Consider the following 18,834-nt stretch of genomic DNA (forward strand, 5'->3'; position numbering starts at 1 on the left):
TTGTGTCTGATACTTTTTAGCCGCTTTTCTCCAAACTAGAACGTGAAGTGTTAGGGTTTCACGAGAACGTATGTTTATTGCAAAAATAAGACCGTATTCTTATAAAATCCTAAATAACTGTATTGAACTAATCAAAAGGCATACTCTCGGTCACGTTCTCCTTGTCGTTGTCGTCGTTGAGATGTTCTCTAATCTATAGTCTTGACAACATGGTTGAGTAACTGACAATATTTGATTATTACTTTGCAGGTCATTGTGGCAGAGGGCCTCAATCGTCCGGCTATTTGTTGAGCACGTGACTAGTCCCGATGACCACGCCGTCAACTCAGCTAACTTGCAAAAGTTGTGGAAGGTGCGTTTATTTCATGAAACCTTCATGACGTTGAATTGGGAATACCGTTGAAGTCTCCACGGCGTTTAAGTCTTCACGGACAAAATACGAAAACGTAAATTTTGTTTCCCCATATATTAACTATGAAATATTATGATGAACCTCCTCTCCTACCTCCTAAGAATAATCTTGGTACAATCGGGGAATGCTCCACAAACCGCCACCAAAACTTAATGATCGAGAAGAGTCAGGAGAATCTTTATGCGAATGCCTTTGTCCAAGCGCAAAAGCGTCCAGCTTTTGCTATATAGAGAAAAAAAGGGACCCATGGTTACTGGGGATAACTAGGATGATTTATGGATAATAAACAAGGGGAATCAAAGGTAAGTGGGACTTGCTGGTTGCGCGTGGAAGAGGGTGAGGGAGATCATTCTGAATCTAAAGTAACACCAATGGGCGCATGCTGAAAGGCTTTTAACGAGGGTTTGCTTCTAGATTCTCGGCGATGAGACAGATATGATGGCAAACGAGGCTCTTGAGGCACTCGAGAGGTTCCTGAAGGATTGCAGCCAGGAATTTTGTCGTCGACATAATTGGTAAGCTGTTAAAAAAGGCTTTAAAATGCCACACAAAACAGAAAGAATAAAATCCTGTATGTCATTCTTCATAGTTGATTTTCTGCTCCTTGTTTTATCGCATATCATGCAGTGTTAGCTTTTTGTTTCAGTGCTCAGCCTTCCTTGTGCCTTTCCTCGACTTATTATTAAAACTAAAGCACTGGTGTAAAGGGGCAACGCTTTTTTTTGTTTCAAATATCCGTGGGCCACAGTTTACTCAACCCTCCGTCATTACAGAGGAGAAAGCTATCCTAAAGAATCCGATATGAACCTTTATAGTTTCCCTAATAGTCTGCTTTATTATATTAAAAGAATCATAGATTTTCTCACCTAAGCGTAGCCCACGAGAAACATAGGTCAACTAGATGCGCCACTGTTGTTAAGTTCCTTCCGTAGGCATCTCGAGTGTTTTTTGTAATTTTTCAGTGTTTTTATGAATTGGGGTTCCTGTGGCGAGTTGAACCGGAACCGGAAGCCGTAAGAGCTAAGGGTAGCTTTTTTTGCTCTAGCCCAGGACCCCACTCTTTCTTGAACTCACCACAGGAAGCCCGAAATCGAAAAAAAACGTCTTTTCTTCCCAAATCACTCGAGACGCCTGCGAAGGAGGCTATCCTTTCCTAACGCCCCGGTAACTGTTGTCTGTTGCCGAGTAGGGCTGAAGAGTTGACCTGCCCCATCTGTTTGCGTGAATGCCGCGTTCCGTCCTCTACGCCATGTCATCACCTCACGTGCCTCGAATGTGCTCGGAGATGGTTCAATGAACAGAGCGGGTGCCCTGTGTGCAGACAGCATGTCCCGGATGGCTATGAACCAGCGGAAGACCAGGAGAGAATGTATGTAGCACATATATTATACATGCAAACGGAAAGTAGCGAAGAGAAGGTATAATGACCGTGTGTGGCAGTCGGATGTGTTAAACAAGCCGTGTATAGTAGTATATCAATGTAACACCTATATAACACATTCAATTATCACACTATGCAAGCATGTGGCTCAAGACACATGTGTTAACAAGCCGTGTAGTATATGAATGTAACACCTATAAAACACTCAATTATCACACTTATGTAAGAATGCAAAAAGGTGAAATGACTGTTTGTGGCATATGCCACATGTGTTAACGAGCCGTGTAGTATATGAATGTTACACCTATAAAACACTCAATTATCACACTATGCAAGCATGCAAAAAGGTTAAATGACCGTTTGTGGCATAAGTCACATGTGTTATCAAGCCGTGTTGTGTACGAATGTAGCACCCATATAACACGCTCGATTATCACACTATGTAAGCATTTAAAAAGGTAAAATGACCGTGTGCTTGCTGCGTGATGGAGCTGCTGAATGGAGGTTTGTCGAATAAAGCATTTCAGTGCAAAGCGAATATTTTGGGGTTTATTATAGTGATCGCTTAAAAAGAGTTTGTATGTTTGCAGACTCACGTTGCGTTTGTAAGTCTTGGATATTAGTGACCCGTTTCTTTTTGCGGGACCTTTTTACAGGGAGATTTTGGCACTCGTCAAGGGATTTCGTCACTCTTGCAACTCGTTCTTCATGGATGTCGTGTCGATGTTCTGTTTTGGTTATTCGCCATGCGGAACACTTCAACAAGGCACGTTCCAGACGCTGATGGGTTATGCAACTAGTGAGCGTTCAACAAAGAGTTTCTCTCCATTCCCTGATTACGGCATTGATATCAACCCTGTGGTGCGATCATTTTTACTCCAACAACTTCTCAAGTCAAGGTAATAATCCCATCTTGCTGGTACTGAAATAACTAGGTGAATACTCGAACAGAATCTACATTGCAGCGTTACTACAATACCTATACACTGATTTTTTTTATCGACTTTCTACTTTTTGGTCGCAAAAACCCGACCTTACCGACGTCCTGGGTGGAACCAAATCCAGTGAACACCCTGAAGTGTGCATTAATGTAATGTAAAGGTTAATTCCCAGTCCCCACATTTACTTTACGTTTTTATGACTCTTGAATCATTTTATACTGACATCCGGTTCCTGTGATTCTTCCAAAATCTGCGATACTTGCTTGCAAACCCTGTGATACTTACTTCCGGTTCCTTTGATACTTACTTCCGGTTCCTGTGATACTTACATCCGGTTCCTGAGATACTTCCAAATCCTGCGATACTTCAGAACCCTGTGATACTTCCGGTTCCTGTGATACTTTCTTTTTCTGGTGTACTTACTTCCGGTTCCTGTTTATATAGTGATACAAAGGCGAAGGAGTTATTGGCAGAGTTCGTCTCCAGTGCCGAAGAGCGAGTCGGTCTGGAGAATGTGATGGAGGTGTTTGTGCTATGCATCCAGTGTATCGAGGTAACGCATTCTACCCGTATCATTGTCATTATATCATGTGCCTTTAGTAAGTTGTCACACTTTGCTGTCACGCTACCCTTACTATTGCCTTTAGTAAATAATCACACTTTGCTGTCACGCTACCCTAAATAGTGCCTTTAGTAAATAATCACACTTTGCTGTCACACTACCTTAAATAGTGCCTTTAGTAAATAGTCACACTTTTCTGTCACGCTACCTTAAATAGTGCCTTTAGTAAATAATCATACTTTGCTGTCACGCTACCCTAAATAGTGCCTTTAGTAAATAATCATACTTTGCTGTCACGCTACCTTAAATAGTGCCTTTAGTAAATAATCATACTTTGCTGTCACGCTACCCTAAATAGTGCCTTTAGTAAATAGTCCACACTTTGCTGTCACGCTACCCTTACTTGGTGCCTTTAGTAAATAGTCCACACTTTGCTGTCACGCTACCCTTACTTAGTGCCTTTAGTAAATAATCACACTTTGCTGTCACGCTACCTTAAATAGTGCCTTTAGTAAATAATCACACTTTGCTGTCACGCTACCTTAAATAGTGCCTTCAGTAAATAATCCACACTTTGCTGTCACGCTACCTTAAATAGTGCCTTTAGTAAATAATCACACTTTGCTGTCACGCTACCTTAAATAGTGCCTTTAGTAAATAATCACACTTTGCTGTCACGCTACCTTAAATAGTGCCTTTAGTAAATAATCATACTTTGCTGTCACGCTACCCTAAATAGTGCTTTTAGTAAATAATCATACTTTGCTGTCACGCTACCCTAAATAGTGCCTTTAGTAAATAGTCCACACTTTGCTGTCACGCTACCCTTACTTAGTGCCTTTAGTAAATAATCACACTTTGCTGTCACGCTACCCTAAATAGTGCCTTTAGTAAATAGTCCACACTTTGCTGTCACGCTACCCTAAATAGTGCCTTTAGTAAATAGTCCACACTTTGCTGTCACGCTACCCTAAATAGTGCCTTTAGTAAATAGTCCACACTTTGCTGTCACGCTACCTTAAATAGTGCCTTTAGTAAATAATCACACTTTGCTGTCACGCTACCCTAAATAGTGCCTTTAGTAAATAATCACACTTTGCTGTCACGCTACCTTAAATAGTGCCTTTGGTTAATAGTCACACTTTTCTGTCACGCTACCCTAAATAGTGCCTTTAGTAAATAGTCCACACTTTGCTGTCACGCAATCCTAACTAGTGCCTTTAGAAAGAAGTCGCACTTTGCTTTCAGGTGATCCAGTGTCTTGGGTGATCGTTACAGTAAACTCCCTATAGAGCATCCTCTAGAATCAATAATCGCTCATTTTGTCTCCAAGAGTAACGCCTTTTCGTCTCAGGACGCACGGTACAGTGACTTCGTCCGACGCACCGCAGAGTTCCCTCTTGAGAACAAGATCTGCTTGACGGAGCGTGCCCTTCGTCAGATGCCCGTCAAGCCTTTTAGCGAGCCAGCACCTGGCCACCCCAATGTGAACGTCCCTACACTCCAAGCCATTGCGGTGACCCGATTCGCGCTGACACAAACAGCGGAGTTCATCCACCAGCGCCACACATGTGGGACGCGAGAGTGGGAGACTGCTGGAGTAGTGAACGCCCTAAATGGTCTGCTTAAAGAGGTCAAGAAGGTCTGCATGAACGGCGTATACCAGACCCCGCGCCTGTTTCTACTGAAGCAGCTCGCTAACCGGTTTGGTGTGGACGCCTTGAAGGAGTTAGCGAGTACTGTTGGGCTTGGGTGGATTCTGCCTCCTCGGGATACTGCGGCTCCGCGTGAGGTAAGGGTGGGAGACAATTGTTTATTTCGCAGTGGCTAAATGCTCCACTTTCGAGGTCCCGCCGATTTGACTAAATACCCGCCCCTTTTAATTGAATCAAATAGCCCAGTAAGTCAAAAGCATCTTATATTTCTCGAGACAGGGCAATCGACTCTGAATTGAATTTTGTTGTCGGGATTGAATTTTTTCCGTTGTCTGTGTACACTATAAAATGTTTAAAAAGTTTGGTGATGCTTAGGTATTTGCTACAATCTGTTACAATAAATGTCGACAGCTCTCAATATACGAAAATAACACGGTAAATTGTCAACCTTTGTGTTTCTCGAATGATACATGTTTCATGTTTTTTCCCGTTATACAGGTCTATCAAGCTCTAAATATTCACCGCTTCGTGATTCTATATACGTTATGACAGGATTTGCGTTAAGTTCTATCCGTCTTCACAGGCTCCCTTTTTTTATATCCCGTTTTTCAGGCTACACCAGACCGCTTTCTGGTATATGGACACAACTACCAGGGTCTTCGAGAAGCTATAGCACGTGTAGCGGTATCTAGTGACGTCACTGAAGTCGCTCAGAGCCTGCAGGTACGATGCAAGCGGTTTAGCTCTCCCACTAAAAGTTGCTGTATCTATAATAAGTCAGACTTATAAGTTATATGCGGCGGCCAATTTGTGCTCGAGGTTAATGAGCTGGGGTTTTTTTCCTATTCCCTACAGGGCCTGGTTACTCAAGGTGACCCTTTTACCGAAGTCATGATGTCGCTAGCATTACTACAGGCTGTTACCGCTGACCAGCAACGTATTTCGCCAAATGTTAGTACATTAAATTGTTTGCTTTTTGTAAGTACTATTTGTTGGCGTAAAAGCATACTGCTGTCAAGCATAATGTGATAATCATCATGCTTAAAATAAGCATCGGTAGTTAGTAGAAAGTCGCTGCGACTTATTTGTGCCGCAATAAAATATATACGAGATGTACGTTTTAGTACATCGATTTGCTGACTGCGAGGATGTTTATAGCAAAATAATGACTACAATAGTCTGAGCTAATCTAATGCTTCCATCTTTGAAGAGTATGCAAGTCCTGAATGATTTTATCTTGGCGTCACGACAAATCCGGGAACAGGTAAGAAGTATTGTCACCAACGACGACATCGTTATTACGATAATCATACGTATGTCTACAACTTTCCAATTTCCTTTATCTTTATCAATTTTAAGTTATCACATCAAGTTATAATAATAATAATAATAATAATAATAATAATAATAATAATAATAATAATAATAATAATAATAATAATAATAATAATAATAATAATAATAATAATATTAATAATAATAATAATAATAATAATAATAATAATAATAATAATAATAATAATAATAATAATAATAATAATAATAATAATAATAATAATAATAATAATAATAATAGCAGGATCGCCATCAACATGAGTGTTATCACTATCGATCTCTTTGATGTTGCAGCCTCGCCGTTTAGCGCTAGAACTGGTCTCAGACGTCACGCAAGAAAGTCACAGTGTCGTCTCCCTGATGGTTATGAGTGGAAGTACTCCGCGTGACAGGTCGATTGCAGAGATTGTGTTACATCTCGCAGCCGTGCTTTCAGCTCATGATAAACAGACTCTTGCTCACCCATTGGTCGCCCTAGCACGCGACCCCATCGCAATGGCGGTAAGTGAACAATCGTACGCAACCCCACCGTAATGGCGGTAAATGAACACTCGCACGCAACCCCAACACAATGGCGGTAAGTGAACACTCGTGCGCGACCCCACCGTAATGGCGGTAAATGAACACTCGCACGCAACCCCAACACAATGGCGGTAAGTGAACACTCGTACGCGACCCCACCGTAATGGCGGTAAGTGAACACTCGCACGCAACCCCAACACAATGGCGGTAAGTGAACACTCGTACGTGACCCCACCGTAATGGCGGTAAATGAACACTCGCACGCAACCCCAACACAATGGCGGTAGGTGAACACTCGTACGCAACCCCAACACAATGGCGGTAAGTGAACACTCGTACGCGACCACACCGTAATGGCGGTAGGTGAACACTCGTACGCGACCCCACCGTAATGGCGGTAGGTGAACACTCGCACGCAACCCCAACACAATGGCGGTAAGTGAACACTCGTACGTGACCCCAACACAATGGCGGTAAGTGAACACTCGTACGCGACCACACCGTAATGGCGGTAAGTGAACACTCGCACGCAACCTCAACACAATGGCGGTAAATGAACACTCGTACGTGACCCCAACACAATGGCGGTAAGTGAACACTCGTACGCGACCACACCGTAATGGCGGTAAATGAACACTCGCACGCAACCCCAACACAATGGCGGTAAGTGAACACTCGTACGCAACCCCAACATAATGGCAGTAAGTGAATACTCGCACGCAACCCAATCGCAATAAAGAGTGCCCGCTATAAAAAAAAACCTTTCTCTTTACAACTGTCCTTGTTCATGTATGTACATTTAGCGGTTTAAAAAGTTCTTTGTCGTGTACTTGAAAAGGTCTCGCCTCTGAGTACATATAATGTCCTATTCAACAGCGTTCATTTTTACCAACGATGCCAGAGGACATCATCCCTGAAGTGAGATCCGCATTTTCGGGAACAGGGCAGTTATATGGTAATGTATTAATATGATTATTAATATGGTGGAGAATAGTTATATGTATTTAAAATCGTGGTTTGATGTTTTTTTTGTTTTTGTTGTTTCAACAAGAATTATTTAATTCCATTATTTAATTCCATATAATCAGAGCTTTTTTTCTTATTCAATTCGACAGAATGCCCAAACGGACATCCCTATGTTATCACTGAAGTAAGTCTATAGAGATGTTTCTGTACTACCATTGCTACCAGTACTACCAGGGTTATTTTCTCATGGTTTTGACTAGAATGAATGACCTATTTAAGAAAATGGATAATCGCAGAAATTTTTATTTAAGAAAGTGGATAATCGCAAAATTGTCAATAGCCCATTTGCGCTATCGCTAGCTGCCGGGCGCGGACTAATACCGAAATAATGCACGAAAACGAGGATATTGCATCCGCGCCTAGGCGCGTGTACCCATTGCCTGAGTGGGGGGGGGGGGGGGGATGCGCAGTCATAGGTATCATATCGAAAAATCGAAAAAGCCTAGTATTTGAAGATTCACTAATAAGAAATGACCCACTTTATGGCCGCCTATGCTTTGACACAAAACTTTGTATTTAAAAATGGTCTAGTGTATTGTAAAGAAATGTGAAAATAGCAATCATATCCGCACAGATCTAGAACATTTTTGCATTAGTTGTTAATGGTTTAAGGTTTTTTCTACGCATCGATAACAAATTGAAGTAGTGGAAAAAAAGCTAAAAAAGGGAGAGACCAGCAACTTCCAGAATTTCCCGCCATTTTGAAGACCAATGTACAGAGCCTCGCTTTCATACCGAACATTGGCACCAGTCTGCGCTCGCCAATGAAAGCGGAAATGGGCTTTAAATACCAGTATTACGATCTAAAGGTACAATGGATCATTATATTTCTACCGAAGCAGGATAATATCGAACTTTCATGCATTGCAGAACTTTATATATAACCTTTAAATAGTACCAATAAGCACCTGCTATTTGCGTCGTTTGTACTGACTTGTGTTTCGATAAGTAACGTCTAATTTTTTTGGGGACATGTAGTGTGGCAGGCCAACCCAGCAGTTGAATTGTACGGAGTGCAGAGCTCCAATTGGGGGTACTGGTTACAACCTTGTAGCAGGAAACAGGCAGGCTCAAACGTAAGTCCAAATGAATTACAATGAGGTTTTGTCTCCTGGACTGACATGTACAGGTTTTACGACTAAACGCCCTACGCATAAACAATGGTAGCCGATCTTCAGCACAAGAAGACAAAAACCCATTGCTTGAACAGGAGCAATTACTTGCTGTGCCAACCCCAAATGACAATGTATCGTGTTAAACGGTAGAACCATGTAGAGTCTGTATAGTGTTAAAAGTTCGAGCCATGCCAGGGCCGTAGCAAGCAAGGGGAGTCTGTATAGTGTTAAAAGTTCGAGCCATGCCAGGGCCGTAGCAAGCAAGGGGAGTCTGTATAGTGTTAAATGTTCGAGCCATGCCAGAGCCGTAGCAAGCAAGGGGAGTCTGTATAGTGTTAAAAGTTCGAGCCATGCCAGGGCCGTAGCAAGCAATGGGAGTCTGTATAGTGTTAAAAGTTCGAGCCATGCCAGGGCCGTAGCAAGCAAGAGGAGTCTGTATAGTGTTAAAAGTTCGAGCCATTCCAGGGCCGTAGCAAGCAAGGGGAGTCTGTATAGTGTTAAAAGTTCGAGCCATGCCAGGGCCGTAGCAAGCAAGGGGAGTCTGTATAGTGTTAAAAGTTCGAGCCATGCCAGGGCCGTAGCAAGCAAGGGGAGTCTGTATAGTGTTAAAAGTTCGAGCCATGCCAGGGCCGTAGCAAGCAAGGGGAGTCTGTATAGTGTTAAAAGTTCGAGCCATGCCAGGGCCGTAGCAAGCAAGGGGAGTCTGTATAGTGTTAAAAGTTCGAGCCATGCCAGGGCCGTAGCAAGCAATGGGAGTCTGTATAGTGTTAAAAGTTCGAGCCATGCCAGGGCCGTAGCAAGCAAGGGGAGTCTGTATAGTGTTAAAAGTTCGAGCCATGCCAGGGCCGTAGCAAGCAAGGGGAGTCTGTATAGTGTTAAAAGTTCGAGCCATGCCAGGGCCGTAGCAAGCAAGGGGAGTCTGTATAGTGTTAAAAGTTCGAGCCATGCCAGGGCCGTAGCAAGCAAGGGGAGTCTGTATAGTGTTAAAAGTTCGAGCCATGCCAGGGCCGTAGCAAGCAAGAGGATGGGGGCATCTGCCAACTATTCAAAAACCCCCACCCCCACCCCCACCCCCACGCTCCTTAGCCATAAGGCCCCGAACTTTACAAAGGACATATTGATAATATAGAAATACTAATACAACGAATGGCTGACTCCCTCCACCACTCACAGATGAGCTTAGAAATGGCCATATTCAGTTTCGATTTGGTAGATCTCGCAGGTAACCAAAATGTCTGGATTTCACTCAATCACCTTTAATCTTAGAAAAACAGAATAAGCCAGTGACAAATCTTGATTCTTAATTTGAAACTTTTAATCCAGTGGAGATCGGACCAACACCGGTCATTGTATCGGCGCAGCAACGAATCGGTCTGTCGCACCAGAGAGAGGCTTGTCATCTGTCGCGGTGTCTCTTGTCCGCCTTCTGGTTCACGGCTCGATGCTGATTGGCTCATTCCAAAATGCACAGGTAAAGGTCACGTGACGGTCAATGCTAATGGACATTTACTCTGTTCTAGTTGGTATAACACAGGGTTGATGAAAATTCTTTTCTGTATTGGAGAGGCGCTCAAAACCTCAAACCTTTTTTGAATAAATCCCCTCAATTTTTATTGGCTTCCAATGCAATCCAAAATGTTACTAAAAAGCTACCACGACTGTCAGCTATTTACATTATCACTTCTCGCACAGATTGAGGATTGTTGGCCAGCAGATTTACAGAGAGTATTAACACAGCTGAAACCTCTCGGGCCTCTGCTCCGGTCTGTGAAGTTTAAAATTGGTCCCGACACCAAAAGTCTTTTTAAGTCGGGCCAACACCAAATGGGTGTCCCGACTGATCGGCACGTGTAAATCACGTGTATAACCTGTATGTTTCCTTACAGCACGTGGCTCAGATGATTACCCCGTACGTCACACCAAACGCGGTACAGCAATTCCTCTGGAATCACGTGGCCAACGACTTGCGCCTTCTCACGCAAAGCAGCGGTCGTAGCGTGGATGATGCAATACTCAGCGTCCATTTGCTGATACGTAACATCGCTACACATGCGCAGATGAATGCAGGTGTGTTACCATGGATACGTTAATGCTGCTGTGGTGACGTTAAAGACCCCCTGCGCATCGGCTGTCGGTGTTCATTAGGGTTTTATTTTTAGGTAATTATGGAATGCTGAAGTCCAAGCAAGCCCGCGCTCAGTGGGAACAGCAGTTTAATCAGGTTGTACTGGCCCCGACCCTCGTGGTGAGCTTTCTTCTTTATTGTTAATTATTCTCCTCGACCCGCTTTTTGTGTATCCTTCTTCATTTTTCTCATTTTTTCATCTTCGTTACCTCTTTGGAGTGTCAGTGCTGAAAAACGCAAGACTAGTTTCAGTACCGCGCAGTTAAACCAGCCTTTCTGTTTTGAGGCTAAAATCACTCCCTTATTATCAAATAAATCTATCAGCTTTTGTAAGTTGAACAAACGTCGTACTTTCCATAAGCCTAATGCTAAGCTAAAACATCGTATTATCCATGAGCCGTATTCAATGCAAATGCATGCAAGGGAATCGAGTCTATTGTTTATTTAGCACTGTCCATTTGAGTGGTGCAAAATAATAATAATATAATATTGATAATAATAATCATAGCATATTATCTTGACGCTTCTTCTTTCAGAACGTTAATGAGTCAATTCAACAAAGCCTGCAGTTGATTGCAAACGACACAAGATTCGGTATGCATTTGTCCTTTACAGGGGGTAGGTCTACGAGTTCAAATGAGGGGGGGGAGGCAAGTATCTCATAAAGGGGGGTCACGTCTGTAAATATACTTTTTAGAACTTACAGATATCTACGGCCAGGAAAATTATCATGTTTCGTTATTGTATACTGTGCGAGAGTAATGCTTATTTAACATGTTTTGGTATTGTAGACTTTTCACTTTACTGCTTGATAGTTTGACACCCTATGTACTTTACGAACACTGCTGCAGGCTCGGACCCACTCCTCCGCCAGCTATACGAGCTTGACGCGGGCGCAGAAGATCTCACCCAGGGTATCAACCCAGGATGCACCGCCCTTTGGCGCCACAGGAATCCCGTCAGTTTAGATCACGTGACTCGAGCCTTTAACGAGTCGCAAACAGACCAGTACCCAGTTCTAAAGGCGTTCCTGGAGCAGGTTAGAGATAATAGTTTTTGATTGCACGGCCGTAGGGGAGTGACAGACTTTTCTTTGTGTACTTCTGCTCTTTTTCGTTTTTATAGGAGGGCAATGTCACATGCAATTTTTCTGTTTTGGTGATTTGATTCGGTTGGTTGCATACAATCTGCCAGTTTAATGTTTTGTACGGGATTGTTTCATCCAAACTTTAGTTTTTGTAGCAGATTGTGTTGATTTAAATATTTTCATGGGGTTTTGTGTTATCTGCAATCTTTATGCTTGTTGTTTTGTAGCAGACTGTGTTGTGTGCACTTGTTTGTTATGTTTTAATGGGGATTGTATTGTATGCAAACTTTGGTTTGGTTATTTTTGCTTTAGGAAAGTGTGTTGCGTGCAATCCGGCTGCTCCCAGATGTCTTGAGGCTACAAAGGCTGTTAATGGAAAGGTTTCACCGGACACTGGACCGTGGCCGGACAGATAAACTCAAACTCAAGGAGTTCTACAAGCAAATTCGCCCCGGTAACATGTTAACATGTAGCATGCCATGGAACCCCGTTACTGCGGGTTTTGATATTCTGCGAACTCTCGACGACGATTTCCAACTGCTAAATTCCCTTGTGACTTACGTCAGTCACAATCCTTTAAGGGGTTTCATTGGCCAGCACTGAAATGGTTTCCCCCCTTGTGCCACTGTAGTGGTTTAAATTTTGTGATTCTTGAAATGTATAAGCAGATCTTTATTCCCCGTAATGGCGGTTTGTTAAGTAGCCCACGAAAAACTTGGAAAGTAGCCCCTTTAACTGTTGACTTCCTTTGATCAGGCACTGCCAAAGAGTACCGCAAGCTTGTCCCAAGTTTCCGGTACGCGTGGAAGATTTTCAAAGAAAGTGAAAACATACCAGGTAACGAGGATTGACAAACATTCGACCCAAAAATATCTTTCCTGCTAGGAGAGGTCTCTCCAGTGTCAAAAATGAAGAGACCTTTGTTGGGCCCCAACGAATTCTTTGATTTTACCACCATTCAGTTTTTCTGGGTGATACCAAACCGGTTTTCAAATACGGGGTTTTTTTGTTCCTAGGAAAACGCACAAACAATGTTTTATGTGTGTGTGTGTGTTTTCGCTCATTGTGTATTTGTGCGTGGTGTACGATTGGATGATATTGTCGTTTTTTGAATAGCAAGACCGTGAACGACGAAAACCGGTTCTTCGCTGTCACGTTTCGCGTAAAATATCACTCGTTGCCTTTTACGTGCTCGATAGGGAACTTGTCACAGGCCGGCAAAAAGCCTCTCTCATTCCTGGTGCTTGAGAGACTTTTGCTAGCAGGGAAACAAAACAAGCTTTAACAAGTTTTTTTGGAGTTGTAGGAGGTATTCGCGCTGTAGACTATCATTGTTCGAAATAGCCCGCCCTAGGCTCATCTTTGCCTATTACGGACTATTGACATGATTTATTTTATCGAAACTAAATACAAATTGAGCACTAAACACTAAATGCCTTCGCCGTTGTTGTTGCTTATAATATGGATGCAGTGCAAGTGAGAATGTAGGTTTTACTAATCCTAACCCCAACCATTACTATAGTGAACAATATATGAAGGACCAACGTATTTAAGTTCCCAACTGCTGACCTCTTCCCGCAGGCGCATCCGAAGCCGAGAGGCGACTGTTGGAGACTGATGTTGGAGACGACTGCCCGGTCGCCCTATTCCTCCCGTTCAATAGTGGCCCGGGGACCTGCTCACTAGTGCTAGTCAGATTCCTGGTGCATACTCACAACGAGCTACTGCAGCTGTACAATCGGTCAGCGGACATCCACAGCAGGTACAAGTAACGTCTTTGCTATCCACGCGTTTACGAGAAAACCTTATTACTTTTACTTTAACTAAACAGAATTTTTCTTTTCTTAAAGAAAAACGACTAGTTTTTTTTCCAGTTCAGGTTTCCCACTCAAACTATGATACAAATTTAAAAAACACATATTGCATACATTTAACAATCATGTTTAAAAAGGGGAATTTCGCTTCCATACAGTAAAATGCTACGACCCTTAACGAGGCAACACACAAATCATACAACAGCAAATTATGATCGGGAATTTTTTTACAAAAACAAGGCTGTGAGGATCCGCTTCTGGTATGATTTTTGGGCCTTGTGTATTAGCGCGTCGGCCTCTTACCGCTGTGGCCCAGGTTCGAATCCTGACACTCTGATTTGGGATTCTCCCGAGTTCATGCCTTCATTCGAATTGTGTCATAAGTGAGTTCTCCTGTGTTTCCAGTCTTCTCGGAAAAGGACTCTAAACCGGATGTCCCGTCGCTTCAAGCTCCACTACACTCACCTGAATAGAAAGGATTTAATAAAAAGAATAAACAATATACAATAAACCATCTGGTAGTGACCAGTGGCAGTATTTACTAACTACACAAGATCAGACACTCGATTTTTTCCTTTCTCCTTTCTCTCCATCTTTTTTCTTTCCTTTCTCATTTACTGCTTAGAAACTTTGTTATAAGCGCAGAGACAAGACACAAAGGCTGTTATTCCGAAGATAGGGTTATCTTCGTTTGTAATAATGACGTGGAATTCCTTTTGTAGCGATGTGCCCCACGTACCGCTGGCCAAAGTGAGAGAGGCTCACTTAGTGTCCTATAACCCTGACCGGGACCTTTTGCCACTGGTGCTCGGGCAATGCCGCTACTCGTTCGAAGTTGCACAGGGAGCCCATGTAACGTACGACTGGGTTGGCATGGAAAGACAAGTGATTGACAGGTTTATACGTGGGAGGGCGCTCATTGACTTCAAGGTGAGGGGATGGCAGGCCCTGCTCGAGTGAGCTCTAAAATTGCCCAGTAAAATATGTACTATTTATTTTTATGACTTTGTGATTCGTAATGGGACGGGTAAGAATGTTGTCAACATTGCCACAGCGCTCAGTTTATTGTCCGTTTTAGTCAAGTTGGAGTTTATTTAAGTGGTTAACGTGTTATGAGTCAAAATAATATTTATTTGAAAAAAAAAACATTTTAGTAAAAGATATCGCATGAAAAGTCCGAAACGTTTTTTCTCGCCAACATGCCCTTATATGGTGTTAAATTATAGTTATCTTTTTCTCGTATTGCATGGTGGCTATGTGGTGGTAATTCTATTATGCGTGGTAGGAGGATCGCTACATCCAAATGTCGACCGTCAGCGCAGACTCAGTGCTTACGTCACTACGCGACAAAATACCCCAGGTAAGGTAGGGTAGGGAAAGGGTAAGGTTAGGGTAGGGTAGGGAAAGGGTAAGGTAATGGTAGGGAAAGGATAAGGTTAGGGTAGGTTAGGGAAAGGGTAAGGTTAGGGAAAGGTTAGGGTAGGGTAGGGAAAGGGTAAGGTTAGGATGGGGAAAGGGTAAGGTTAGGGTAGGGTAGGAAAAGGGTAAGGTTAGGGTAGGGAATGGGTAAGGTTAGGATGGGGAAAAGGTAAGTTGGTTTGGTAAGGTTAGGGTAGGGAAGGGATAAGGTTAGGGTAGCGGTATGACAGGGTTTAGGTCATTTGTCCAACAAAACAAACCTTCCTCTTTCTTCCCTCCTTTCTTCAGGAGTCGTTGTCGCTAGCCATTCAGCACCAGATCGCGAGTTCCTATCGCTCGCTCCAGGACCTCACGGAAGCACTGACGTCCCTCACCATCGCTATCACATTCCTGGGCTCAGGAGGTGGGAAACCAGATATGCCGGTCAGCGGATTCATGAGAGATGTCCTAAGCATGCCCAGTGATTTAGGACTTCGTAACCGAAAGGTAACGATGTTAAAGAAGCCTGTTTTTAAAACTCTTCAAATGCCAAATTGCCGATCCTAATATTTATTAACATTAAACTTTCAAACATCGTTTGAATTAAAAATACCTACAATGTTTGTATCTGTTTTACTCGTTTTTTTGCTCATAAAGAACAGTAGCCCGGCAATTTATCTTATTCATCAACATGTTAAAATTGTAGGCAGAAGAAGTTTGCCAGCTTCAACATGTGGTTTCCCTGTGGTTTCTTTTGAATATCGAGCGTGCCAAGCACCTGATGGCCAGTGGACAGGTACGACGCATGACTGGTCAGAACCTGTTTGACTTTTTTGTTGATCTTTGTTCTACTGGTGTGGACTTGTTTGACCTGTTAGTCATTCTAATGACCCTGTTAGCTATTTTATCAAAACCTGTTTGACCTGTTTCATTTCGTAATCGTAAAGTCGTGTCGTGAGTGCCAAATCCTGTTTGACATGTTTAATGTCGTAATCGTAAACTCGTGTCATAAGTGCCAAATCCTGTTTGACCTGTTTGTTGTCGTAAACGTAACGTCTTGTCGTAAGTATCAAATCATGTTTGACATGTTTATTGTCGTAATCGTAACGTCGTACGGCAAATCCTCTTTGGCTTGTTTGTTATTCTATGCAGGACCCGTTTCACTTGTCTACACGCATTTAATCTGAAGTTTTCAAAAATCAAAATACTTTTTATTGGTCTTCTTTACCGTTTAGGACCCGTTTGAACATCTTCCGAATAAGTTCAAGGACAAACTAAGGAGCGATACTGACGAATTGCGGCTGAATGAAGAGCTCAGAAAACTGGACGAAGCCAACATCTACTCTCTGCTCACTACACTGCTAGAGATCATCATCTTACGGCTCGACCAATCAGACAAGTTCAATCACGAATCAAGGTCAATATTCGTAACAAGGCTAACTTTACTGCACTTTCACTTTTCAACCTGTTTTGTTATATTATACCGTCATATCTTTTATATAAGCCTAGTCCCAGGCGTTTTGTGCAGGATTGATGTGGTTGGCCGTGAGGCAAAATGGGACTACAATCGACAACCCAGACATGATGAGATGGCTTTCTGTGACGTCACACATCTAACTAATCAGAAAAAAACCGGTCAAAAGGCCTGGGAATAGACTGGTCTGACCGTAAAAGTCCTATTCAGCTTCCCTCTCATCAATAATCCCCCTCTAGAGCCACAATATTTCAATACACTCCCTCCCCCTCTCTCTCTCTATAAAACCTTCTTTGAGGCAAAAAATATGCCGCGGGGCCCTAAGAGCTTTTATGCGATATAAATCAACAAAAGGTTGAAAAAGTGTGTTGTACGCCCCTGTGAAACAGAGTAGTTGCTGAGTTAATTGACGAAGGCCTGACGCAACATACTCTGTTTCACAGAGGCGTAAAAACATACTTTTTTTTAACATTTTGTCGATTTATAGCTTGTCTACACCGCGCCTACCATCTAGTTTTTCTACAGCTTGTCTGTAGTTTTTCTAGTTATACCCAACAACTTTTGTGGTATGCTGCGTTAATTTAACAATATTGACCAGGTATAAGTAATTCGGTAGTTTTTTAAAGAGAATAAACTACCATCAGTGATTGACTCGTTACCCATCGAGCTAATTCTCTTGGAGACTCGAGCTATTGAAAACGAACTTTAAATCTTGTTTGATACAGTCTGCAGGATGTGATGCCTTGGATCCTTGAGGACAGATCTACACCTGAAATCAAGAACATTCCTCAGAACGTACAGCTTAAGCACATCGTTCACCTCTGGAGAACTGTGGTCAGGCTAAGTGACAGTAACCATGAACGACGTAGGCGGGGCACCACTTGATTGACAGTAACCATGAGAAACATAGGCAGGGCATCACTTGGCTAGCACTGGCCATAACTAATGTAGGCTAGGCACCACTTTGTTGGCAATAACCATATATAACGTAGAAATGGGATTCTTGGTTGAGAGTCACAATGAGCGACCCAGGCGGGTCTCCACTTGATGGACAATAACCATAGGCAACGTAGGCAGGTTACCCTGAAGCAAGGGCGCAGCACTTGATGTCCATAGCCTCAGCTAGATTTTAATTTTGGGAAATCCTTAGTCGTTCGTGTTTGTTGGGAGGATGACAGAGACTGGAAAAACAAGTTGGAATTCTTATTACACCAATTATAAAACTTAACCACCCTATAATTTTTAAACCATGCTGCTTGGGATCCACAATGTTGAATAGCGGTTTACGGCCTCTGGGCTGTGTGTTCTATTGGTGTTTGTTTTATTTTAGGGCCATGTTTATTGCCAACAATTTGTATACGAATTAGGAGCGCAATTCGTGCATGTAGAGATGTATGATAGTTTTAGATTAAAAATGTGCTACTGTTGTCTTACATGTCAATAACAACAAATTTCTGCATTGGTTTGCAACAAAGACACCAGAGGACCTTAATCATAATACCTGAAATACATTAATGTTCGTTAAAAAGATAAGAAAAGAAAACGTTAATAAATTCCTACAAAACTGTACACACTAACATAACCTTTGAAGTAATTACAAAGACTTTTCCCCCAGACCCACCCTTTGTAGTGAGGTACAGTACAGAGCCCCTTCCCTAAGACTCACCCTTTGTAGTGAGGTACAGTACAGAGCCCCTTTCACCAGACCCACCCTTTCTAGTGATGTTCAGTACAGAGCCCCTTCCCTAAGACCCACCCTTTGTAGTGAGGTAGAGTACAGAGCCCCTTTCACCAGACCCACCCTTTGTAGTGAGGTACAGTACAGAGCCCCTTTCACCAGACCCACCCTTTGTAATGAAGTACAGTACAGAGCCCCTTTCACCAGACCCACCCTTTGTAGTGATGTACAGTACAGAGCCCCTTCCCTAAGACCCACCCTTTGTAGTGAGGTACAGTACAGAGCCCCTTTCACCAGACCCACCCTTTG

The 18,834-nt window shown here is 42.8% G+C and overlaps 1 protein-coding gene across 1 annotated transcript in view; it reads left to right on the forward strand.

Annotated features, from left to right (window-relative positions):
- The window catches only part of LOC125570308 (E3 ubiquitin-protein ligase RNF213-like), a 79,741-nt gene extending 61,366 nt beyond the window's left edge, over window positions 1–18,375 (forward strand). The window contains 27 exon segments of the mRNA XM_048731857.1: window positions 250–352; window positions 827–927; window positions 1,602–1,781; window positions 2,450–2,692; window positions 3,179–3,287; window positions 4,651–5,088; window positions 5,564–5,674; window positions 5,807–5,902; window positions 6,162–6,215; window positions 6,581–6,787; window positions 7,685–7,763; window positions 7,924–7,958; window positions 8,813–8,910; window positions 10,273–10,420; window positions 10,836–11,016; window positions 11,109–11,194; window positions 11,611–11,668; window positions 11,926–12,113; window positions 12,474–12,615; window positions 12,918–12,998; window positions 13,743–13,923; window positions 14,698–14,905; window positions 15,261–15,335; window positions 15,683–15,880; window positions 16,080–16,169; window positions 16,609–16,790; window positions 17,573–18,375. Coding sequence (XP_048587814.1) covers window positions 250–352; window positions 827–927; window positions 1,602–1,781; window positions 2,450–2,692; window positions 3,179–3,287; window positions 4,651–5,088; window positions 5,564–5,674; window positions 5,807–5,902; window positions 6,162–6,215; window positions 6,581–6,787; window positions 7,685–7,763; window positions 7,924–7,958; window positions 8,813–8,910; window positions 10,273–10,420; window positions 10,836–11,016; window positions 11,109–11,194; window positions 11,611–11,668; window positions 11,926–12,113; window positions 12,474–12,615; window positions 12,918–12,998; window positions 13,743–13,923; window positions 14,698–14,905; window positions 15,261–15,335; window positions 15,683–15,880; window positions 16,080–16,169; window positions 16,609–16,790; window positions 17,573–17,732 — 3,832 coding nt within the window. The 3' untranslated portion in view covers window positions 17,733–18,375.
- The last annotated feature ends 459 nt before the right edge of the window (window positions 18,376–18,834 follow it).

This window comes from Nematostella vectensis, chromosome 8, assembly GCF_932526225.1.
Source record: "Nematostella vectensis chromosome 8, jaNemVect1.1, whole genome shotgun sequence".
NCBI lineage: Eukaryota > Metazoa > Cnidaria > Anthozoa > Actiniaria > Edwardsiidae > Nematostella > Nematostella vectensis.